The sequence below is a fragment of the Cynocephalus volans genome, chromosome 18 (genome assembly GCF_027409185.1).
Source record: "Cynocephalus volans isolate mCynVol1 chromosome 18, mCynVol1.pri, whole genome shotgun sequence".
NCBI classification, from domain to species: domain Eukaryota; kingdom Metazoa; phylum Chordata; class Mammalia; order Dermoptera; family Cynocephalidae; genus Cynocephalus; species Cynocephalus volans.
Genome location: NC_084477.1, coordinates 17,561,907 through 17,571,834, shown reverse-complemented (window position 1 = coordinate 17,571,834; position 9,928 = coordinate 17,561,907). Strand labels below are relative to the sequence as shown.

General features: G+C 61.4%; 1 protein-coding gene across 1 annotated transcript; it reads right to left on the bottom strand.

Moving 5' to 3' along the window:
- AGT (angiotensinogen) lies at nucleotides 1-9,085 on the bottom strand. The gene is made up of 5 exons (XM_063082845.1): nucleotides 9,051-9,085; nucleotides 6,010-6,874; nucleotides 3,818-4,085; nucleotides 1,158-1,305; nucleotides 1-458 (listed from the first exon to the last, which is right to left on the bottom strand). The coding sequence occupies exons 2-5, from the start codon at nucleotides 6,836-6,838 to the stop codon at nucleotides 267-269; spliced, it is 1,437 nt and encodes a 478-aa protein (XP_062938915.1). The 5' UTR covers nucleotides 6,839-6,874; nucleotides 9,051-9,085; the 3' UTR covers nucleotides 1-266.
- Nucleotides 9,086-9,928: the final 843 nt, after the last annotated feature.

Genomic DNA, 9,928 nt, shown 5'->3' with positions numbered 1-9,928 from the left:
TGAAAAAGTGTATATTTTAATTTGAAAACCCCATTTCTGTTCTCATTTTAAGAGGGAACCTGTTTTGGTGTCAGACAAGCGTGTCTGTTGGAACTCTGCAGGGAACAGCAGTCCTAACCCCTCTCCAGACACAAGCCAGCAGCCCGGCCGGCCCGTGCATGCCGAGGAAGGACACCACGTTGACCAGTGGGAGGAAAGATGCAGACGTGGTGGCAGACGGTTGGCCGTGCCAGGTTGTACACGCAGCAGCCTGGCAGTGCCCGCACTCACGCCGTGCTCAGCGGGTTGGCCACGCGGCCCATGAAGTGCAGGGCGGTGGACTCTCGCTCGTGCACAGCAAACAGGAACGGGCTGTCCAGGGTCACCTCCAGGGCCACGGGCCCGGTGGGCTGCTGGACAGACTCTGTGGGCTGCACTCTCTCGTCCGCCATGAGCTCAAACAGGACACTGTTCAGCACCTGCAAAGCAGTGGGCGTGGGATCCTTGCTGAGGGCGCCTGCACAGGCAAGGGCTGGCTGTGGCTGTGCCCTGCTGTCCTGCAGCAGCACGTCTGACCAGCTGCCTGGGACAGTGCCCCGTACACGCCTGCCCTTCAGTGCAGACGTGGGTGTGGCTGTGGAGACCACTCTCACCCATCCAGTGTCGCCCGACGCCCCCACGTGCCTCACACTGTCCCGTCTCCAGCCTCCCCGCTCCCCAGCTCAGCTAACTCAGCACAGGGGCTCATATCCCTGTGGTGGCCCCATGGTGGCCCCAGCACTTAGCACAGAGCCTGAGCATCCAGGGGCATCGCTGCACATGACCGCAGACGGTCTGTCCACTGCCCAGCATCTCCCTGGGTGGGGAGCAGCATGAAACGCCCAGGCCCCGGTCCCACCCTTCCTCCCAGACCTGACCCTGCTGCAGCGTCTAGGTGGCCTGAGGCCAGGCCAAGAGGGCCATGACACACGCCCGCCACAGGAGGAGGCAGAGCAGGCCTGGGGAGGGAACTCTGCAGGCCTCCTGTCCCTGGAAGCCCCAGATGCTCGGCCACTCCTTGCCCACCCTCAGCCCACCCCACCTGGCCCTACTCTGCTCTCCCTCCTGCCCCGTGGGCCCCACTCTCCCCGCGGAACACACGGAACCCAGGGCAGACTCCAGCCCGGCCCGCACAGTACCTGGCCCACTCGGAGGTCGGCGTCATCACTGATTCTGCCCAGGTTCGCCTTGGTGCCCAGCAGGGTGGGCAGCTTGGCCTGGGCGAGCAGGTCTTGCAGGTCGTAGGAGCCTCGCAGCACCAGCTGGGGCAGGGTCAGGCGGATGGCCCTGGGGAGGTGACGCACGGTTAGGAAGGATCTGGCCAGACTCCCTCTGAGAGGCTCGAGGCCTCACGCGAGGGCTCGCCAGAAGCCAGGTGGGCGTGTGCCCCCTGCACCTGTCCCTGAGGGAGGGTGCCTGCCCCTCTCCCAGCTAGGTCTCTCGTGTCCTCTGGAATGTCACAAGGAGGAAGCAGGATGTTCATCAGCAATGATCTTGGGTGACCGACTGTGAGGAGCTATCTGTTCTTTGTTCCCTTCTGTTTTCAGGTTGGCTGAATTGAGGTGAGTTACCTGATAATTTAAAAATGCTGTTCTCTCAAATAATGCATGTGTCTTACTAGAGACGTCCCAGGGATGCTCCTGATGGCGTGATGCCCACGGAAGGGAGGTGGCACGTACAGTGTCGGCCTCTGTGCTGGGCACACCACACACCCCAACACCACACTCACCAACACACAGACCATCACGCAGAGGTTAGAGGTCCTTCTACAGCCTCCTGAGCACCCATGGACGTCTCCAGTGACTCCCAGCCCTCGCCTAGTGACAGCACACACCTGTACACACACAGCAGTGACGGCGCACACACAGACACTGCAGCGATCACACACACACTCACAGCAGTCATCACACACACACACTCACAGCAGTCATCACACACCCACACTCACAGCAGTGATCACACACACACCCTCACAGCAGTGATCACACACACACACTCACAGCAGTGATCACACACACACCTGCACTCACAGCAGCGATCACACACACACCCACACTCACAGTGGTGATCACACACACACACACACACAGCAGTGATCACACACCCACGCTCACAGCAGTGATCACACACACACCTGCACTCACAGCAGCGATCACACACACACCTGCTCTCACAGCGGCTATCACACACACACGCACACACACACAGTGGTGATTACACACACACCCACACTCACAGTGGTGATCACACACACACACACAGCAGTGATCACACACACACTCACAGCAGTGATCACACACACACAGCAGTGATCACACACCCACACACACTCACAGTGGTGATCACACACACACACAGCAGTGATCACACACCCACACACACAGCAGTGATCACACACACACCTGCACTCACAGCAGCGATCACACACACACCCACACTCACAGTGGTGATCACACACACACACAGCAGTGATCACACATCCACGCTCACAGCAGTGATCACACACACACCTGCTCTCACAGCGGCTATCACACACACACACACACAGCAGTGATTACACACACACCCACACTCACAGCAGTGATCACACACACACACACAAACAGCAGTGATCACACATCCACGCTCACAGCGGTGATCACACCCACACACTCACAGCAGTGATCACACACACACTCACACTCACAGCAGCGATCACACACACACCTGCACTCACAGCGGCTATCACACACACACACACACACAGTGGCGATCACACACACACACTCACAGCAGTGATCACACACACACTCACAGCAGTGATCACACACACACGCACACAGCAGCAACCACACACCCACACTCACAGCGGCCCAGCGTGGAAGCAGCCCGAGTGTCCGCTGATGGGTGAACGGTGGTCACGATGTGGCCTGTCCACACAAAGGAAAATCACTGGCACTTAAGCAAGAAGGAAAATCAGACACAGGGTACGGCGTGGGTGGACCTTGAGGACATGCTGGGTTTCCAGGGGCTGGGGGAGGGGACTTAGAGGGTGCAGACTTTAGTTCAGCCAGATGAAAGCGTTCTGGAGATGACAGTGGCGCAGGCTGCACGGCACTGTGAACACACCTAATGCCACTGAACTGGACACTTGACATGGCCAAAATGGCAAATTTTACATTACGTATATTTTACCACAGTTAAAAAACCCAAAAAAACTAGAGTTGACATCAGGAAGCCATCGTGTCCCTCAGCACCTGTGTCGGGAACGGATCTCTGGGCCCCTGATCTGGACCTGCTCGTGGGTCGCGTCACGTGCTCTGCTGAGGAAGCCGCTTTATTTCCGTCACAGTGGGAAGAGGGCCCTGCCACCCCTCTCCTCGGCCCTCCGCAGCCACCAGCCTCCCACAAAGGGGTTCCTGGAGTCGAGGGGAGCTCCCTGAGAAAGCCGCACCCCCAGGTCTCAAAGGAGCCCAAACCCTCCTGGAAGCCTCCTGGGGTGCTGTGGTTGTGCCAGGAGTGTCAGGAAGGCCCCCCGTAAGAGGGTGGGTGACAAGTTCTCTCTCCCTACAGGACAGGCGAGTACACATGAGTTTCTCTCTCCTTGACTGCACCTGCCCCTGAAGCACAGATGCTGGCTCTGAGCCAGATCGATGGACAGATGGACGCATGGCCACCTGCCAACCTGGCGCCACCTCGACCCTTCCCTACTGCCCGTCCAAGGCTCAACTAACCCGCCCTGTGTCACCCCCTGCCCTCCGACCCTGGGCAGTAGACCCGCGCCGTTCCCCACCTTCCAGGGGAAACCTGAGGTTCCTACCGGGGAGACAGGTTCTTCACCCAGCTCACGAAGTCGTGCTGGAAGGCGACAGCCTCCACCCTGTCCAGGTCGGAGGCGCGGTGGGGCCGGACCAGCAGCAGGCCGGCGCTCCCGCTCAGGGGCACGCGAGTGACCGAGAAGTTGTTCTGGGCGTCGCTCCAGTGCTGGAAGGTGCCCGCGCCTGAGAGCATGGGGACGGACACCGACGTGCTGTTGTCCACCCAAAACTCCTGGGGTCCAGCCAGCAGGGAGAAGCCCTTCATCTTCCCTGAAACCCAGACGGGAGACAGGAGGGGACAGTCAGCAAGCTGGGTGGGTGGCCCTCTCTCCCCGGCACGCTGCGGGCCACACCGTTCTCCTGGCCACAGGACCTCACTAGCCCCAGAACCCCCAGGGCAGCCCAAGTGTCCCTCCTGCAAAATCTAGTCCCCAAAGCACTGGAATCTCAGACAAGGTGGCCGTGCTCTCGTCTGCTCACCCGGCACATACGGTCACCCTCTTGTCCAGAGGCCACGTCAGCCAGTGTCAGGGAAGCCTCGGGGTTGCACCCCCAGCTCAGAGCACAGCAAGTGCCCGACAAGGGGTGCCCTGGAGCTCAGCGCTGCCTGCTCCTCAGGACAGCCCTTGGGGGGCAGGACGGGGGAGGGTCTACCGTGTGAGGGACACTGAGGCCAGTCAAGGTCAAGAAGCCAGGCAGGTCAGGACAAGGTGGTGCAGGCAGACGAGTCACCTGTCATCTGCAGTCCCCTTCTCCCGCCTCCTCTCCCGGCCCAGCTCTCCAGTCTGGGCCAGCGGGCGGGCACGCTTCCAGAGTGAGACCATTTCTCATGCCGGTGGCCCCCTCGCCTCTGCCTTTTGGGAGCAGCCCTTCAAAATGGGCTCTCCTCCCAGGTCCCTTGTAGGGACAGTGGCTGAGCTGCCACCTGGGTGATCATAACCTGTCCTCCACGCCATGACCAGTCAGCGCTGGGGCTCAGCAAGTCCTGTCTGTCACTCCCCTGCACTCAAGGGCAGGGGCCAGGTCTCGCCCTTTATGAATTTGCAGAGACTTGGGAACATCACCCCAGTCACATCCCCGTCACATGCTTGCAGCCTCTCTGTCTCCGCAGCGCCGTCTCCCTGCTGTCTGCCCGACTCTGTCCCCGTAGGCTGCACATCCTCCTGAGTGAACCCCAGCAATGTCCCTCAAATGCACCCGTCAATGCGGAGCTGCTCGGCGCACGTGCTCCCGCGACAGCGCACCCGGACTGTTGCACAACCTTTCATTAACACCCAGGCACCGCGGGCTGCCCCTGGCCTCTGCACAGAGCCTTCCCCGCTCCGGCGCCCTCCGCGTGGCTTCACGGTCTCTGATGTCCCCGGCCCCACCTCGCTGTGTGCTCCGACCTCACTGCCCCGGCCTCGGCCTCGCACTGAGTGCCGCAGGCTTCACTCACGACCTTTGCTCTCTTGTCCCCTGGCTGCCCACCTCAGGCCGTCCCGCCTCTCCCAGCAGTCCCGAGGCCTTCCCACGAGCCTCATAGGGCACTTTACCTGCCGCTCTGTGTCCCAGTGATATAGAACAAGCACCCTGGGGTCCGGGTCACACGTCCTCCTTTGCACCCCAGGACACCTGGCCCAGAGTCTTATGTAGCAAACCCTTGGCGAGTATTTGTGGAGTGAATAAGCAGCCTTTGTAGTGGGGATTTCTTCAGAATGCCACCGCCCACCCCTACGTGGAGGTGATTGAATCAAGCCACAGGGGCCAGTGATCCTAGTCCTTGACCTTCTCCAGGCAAAAAATACCTGTCCCTTCTGTGCTGTGGGGCCAGAAGATGTGGGTGTGAATTCTGGGACCCTGCTGTGACTCTGGCACCTGGGTCGAGGCACTCGGTCTCTCCGAGTCTCTCCTTCCCTCATAAACCAAGTCACCATCCGTCCTCACCGCGTAGTAAGGGGACCGAGTGACAGAGGCAGGAGGGTGTAGGGTAATAGCTGCATGTAGTAGGGCAGCAGGTGGCCGCTCACCCGAGGGCCCAGCAGGCAGCCCCTCCCCTCCCCCTGGAGGGTGGTCTCCAGGCACGTCCTCATGGCTGCCCCAGCCCCTCCCAGGCCCGGCCTGCCCAGCCCAGCTGTTCTGTGAGTCCACAGGGACAGAGGACGGCCACCGTGTGGCACCGCCCAGGGCACAGCTGCCCGAGGACTTGCCCTACCTTGGAAGTGGACGTAGGTGTTGAAAAGCAGGGTGCTGTCTGCGCTGATTCCCGACGGGGGCCTGTGCATTTTCCACCCGGTCACGGCCTGCACGAACCTGTCCATCTTCTCGGCAGCGAGGTCCGGGTCCACGGACCAGTCCAGAGAGCGCGGGAGGACGACGGGGGTGTGCAGGGCCAGGCCCTGCATGAAGGGCTGCTTCAGGCGCAGGCTGGGGGCCGTGAACAGGCCCACCACGGTGGTCAACTGCAGCTGGGCCCGGCCACCGGCGCCACCCGAGGCGACCAGCAGGCCCTGGATGGTCTGCAGGGCAGAGAGGACCTTGTGCCCATCCAGCCGGGAGGTGCAGCCCAGGTCCTCTCCAGGAACGCCCAGGAGCGCCTGAAGCCTGCTGGCCGTGGGGTCCAGGGCCCCCAGGTAGAAAGAGGCCAGGGTGCCGAAGAGAGCCGTGGGGGACAGGACGGCCCCGCCGGCCCCGCTCCAGGTCTCGCTCAGCATCTTGTACATGCGGAAGCCCATGAAGTTGACGAGCATCCCAACCTTGGTGGCCCGCAGCCTGTCTTCAGTCCCCAGCTTCTCGGCAGCCAGTGCCAGCTGGTGGCACAGGGCCTCCTCGTCCACGGGGGGCGTCTGGGTCTGAATCGGCACCGGCACGAAGGTGGGGTCCGTGGGTGTCTCTGCGCTGGCCTTCTCCAGCTGGTCGCAGCTGCTCTTGCTGTGGACGAGGAGGTGGAAGGGGTGTATGTACACGCGGTCACCCGCAGCCAGGCCGGCCCAGGCCAGGAGGCAGAGGACGGCAGCCCTCAGGGTCACGCTGCCAGGAGCCATCTCTGATGGGGCGCTCACTTCTGAGTACCTGAAATACTGTTTTGTGAAGGGCGAAAGGTGATTGTTAAGGGACCATTCAGTGCCCCCAGCTAGACTCTCAGTTGTCCCTGCCACCGTCTAGCCCAGGGGAAATCCACCATGTCTACAAATGATAAAGAGAGGACATGGATTCAAAGCTCCAAGGAAAATGTCTGTAGGACCCAGGTGCAAAACATGCCACCACCGTGCCCCTGCCCAGTACGGACGGTGAAGTCCTAACCCCAGGACCCCAGAATGGGACTGTATTTGGAGATAGGGTTTTACAGAGATAATCAAGTTAAGGCGACATCATAGGGTGGGCCCTAAACCAATCTGCCTGGTGTCCTTATAGGAGGAAGAGATCAGGACACAGACACACACAGAGGGACGGCCACGTGAGGACACAGGGAGAAGACACTGTCTGCAGGCCGAGGAGAGAGGCCCCAGGAGGAGCCAGCCCTGCCACGCCTGGATCTCGGGCTTCCAGCCTCCAGGGCCCTGTGTTGTCGGAGTCCCCAGCCTGTCGTGCTTATTACTGTAGCAGGTAAGACATACAGCTGCCTGTGACACCGAGCGTGTGCCAGTCAGCAGGACTCTGTGCAGTCCCCCTGCCAGATGCTAATTAAATGGCCCTGGGAGTGGCCTGGGAACATATTTTTAGCTTCCCGTGGAACTAAGTCACTCCTAGGATTGATCACCACGGGCTCAGCCCGAAGCCCAGACATTTCCTCCGTCTCCACCCCAAACCCACTCTCAACTGTCACCACGTGGTGGTCTCTCCCGTGGACTGCCACCGTCACGCCAGTGTGCGCACTCACAGCCAGGTGGATTCACAGGTCTGTGCTGGGGCCAGATATGGAATATTTTCTTTAAACTTCCCAAATGACTCTCATGTGCAGCCAGGGTTTAGAGCACCTGCCCTAGACATGGGCCATCAGGGTGGCTCGGAGGAGCTCCGGGGCCCTTCACTCTCAAAAGCCGGACGGGGCCCCAGCCTCGACTGCCGCAGCGGCATTGGGGGCTGGCCTGAGATCCTGGCTGCTTCACTCCATCTGACTCTTCTCCAAGGAGGGGATGGAAGTTCATTCTGTGGGCTCGCTCAGTTCCTAAAGTTTGCACCACATGTCACCCACCTCTTGCAGGGGAGTGTCATGCAGCACCCTGTTACTTCTCGGCCTTTGTCCCCTGCCCCTCTCGTGTCCCTGCCCTCCCAGCCCTGGGCAGGGCTTCCTCGGAGCTGTGCTATGTCATCCCCGACTCAAGGTCACCTTGATGCCTAAACTACCTGCCTCCACATGCACAGCCAGCATCCCTCTGGCACTGGCAGCTGGCGGCCTGTGTCCTGGCCTGGGAACCAGCAGGGCCCCCAGCACGGCTCACCTGCTGACAGGCCCGTGTGCTCCGTTCTGCTCTAGTCATCGATCACCAGGAGGGACCTTCGACCTCCGACCTCGGCCTCCACCGTGCCCTCCCCTCCTTGCATTTGTCTCTCTCCACTGCTCTCATGAAACCCACAGGACGTGGAAAAACGGAACAGAAAACGCTCCCTGCTCCCGGCAGGCTGTGCTGACAAGCCGAGTTGCCAGGTCACAGCAGTGGAAGTGGCCAAGTCCAGTCGCATCATTGGGGACGGCAGGAGAAGCCCCACCTGGCAGGCTCCGTGGGCCCGCGGGGGGCCGAGGCCACCCAGCCGCTCTGCTGCTCCCGCACAGCACGGGCGCCGTCCTGGGGGACACAGTGTCGCACCGCTTCCCGAGGCAGAGGTGCTGTCTGTCACAGCAGGGGTCTGCTGCCGTCTCCCACGAGGGTCCTGTGCCCCCCGCCACACTCTCCTCCTCTGCCCCCGAGGACCCCAGCTCTGCTGAGAGGCAGCGGAGCACCCGGCCCCTGCCCTATAGCTTAGGACTGGCAGTTTCTTTGGTGAGACCCAGAGCAGGGGCCTGGGGAGGACAGCCCCATGTGGATGTCTAGTCTTACGGAGGAGACGTCCCCCGTGGTGCACGGCCACCACCAAACCCTGACTCCTTGTTCCCCACAGCCGTTTAGCCCCTTCCAGCAGGTCTCCCCTCCCCCTGCCCCAGAGCCCCTGGCCTCAGACTCCCAGCCCAGAACTCAGCTGCAGCCTGATAAACGGGGGAGCTGCTGGGGGCCAGGGAGCTGCCGGGGCTGGGGGAGCTGCTGGGGGCCCACTCACCTTCCGCTTCAGTCCCAGAGCAGGGGCCGCCTCTCCCCGGCCTGCCCCGGGGCCCTGTTTATATCTCGGGGGCGGGGATGGCACCGTTCCCAGGCCAGTGCTGTGCAAGGCTGGAGGGTTACATCACTTGGCCAGACCACGGGGATGGGGCTGCTGGCAGCCAGGCCTGGCTGGGAGGACGGACAGACGAACTCCAGAAGTGATGCTCATGCTGGGACCCTTTCCAGGAAGCCACGGTGATCGAGGCTGTGTCACCGTGGGACAGAAAGAGCTGGCCCGGGGTCGAGTTACACATTGACTGAAGTTCACGGGAGCTGGGCCTCGGTTACCGGACATGGGAGCGTTCCCCACGGTGTGTGGCCTGAATCCACCACTCTGTGACTGCGTCTGAGAGGCCACAAGTACGTGCCCCCTTGGGGGCCGGCGGGCAAGCAGCCTGGGGGCCCTGCTGCTTGCTCACAGATGGCCCGAGTGGCTCCAAACAGCACCAGGCAACTGCTCCATGCAAGAGACTCTAACAGACATTGGGAGGATCATAGAGCCCAGTGAAAAGCGCCTTCTAAGCACCAATAGTAGTGCAGCCAGGTTGAGAGGCACAGACACGCGCTGTCGGTTCGTGGACAGGAGCGCTCTGCTGCCACTGGGCCAGGTTCCAGTCGAAACACCCCGGGGGTCACAGCTTGGAGATAAGGAAGCAGGGCTTAGACGCTGCAGAGGGGCTCCCAGAGGGAGAGCTGTGGGTGCCAACAGACGAGGACAGCTTCAGGGGTCACAGCAGGGGCTGGCCCAGCAGAGACCTTGCAAAACTGCCCCTGTGGGCGGAGATGAGGTCACGTGGCCTGGCAGCCTTTCCTGCCAGCCCCCAGGACCCAGAGCTG

Excerpts from the sequence above, each read along its gene's own strand:
- AGT (XM_063082845.1), bottom strand. The coding sequence starts at position 6,838 with ATGGCTCCTGGCAGCGTGACCCTGAGGGCTGCCGTCCTCTGCCTCCTG. Across the intron at positions 4,086-6,009 it reads CACCTACGTCCACTTCCAAG|GGAAGATGAAGGGCTTCTCC; the intron begins GTAGGGCAAGTC and ends TCTGGGTTTCAG. Across the intron at positions 1,306-3,817 it reads GTGAAGAACCTGTCTCCCCG|GGCCATCCGCCTGACCCTGC; the intron begins GTAGGAACCTCA and ends TCACCTCCCCAG.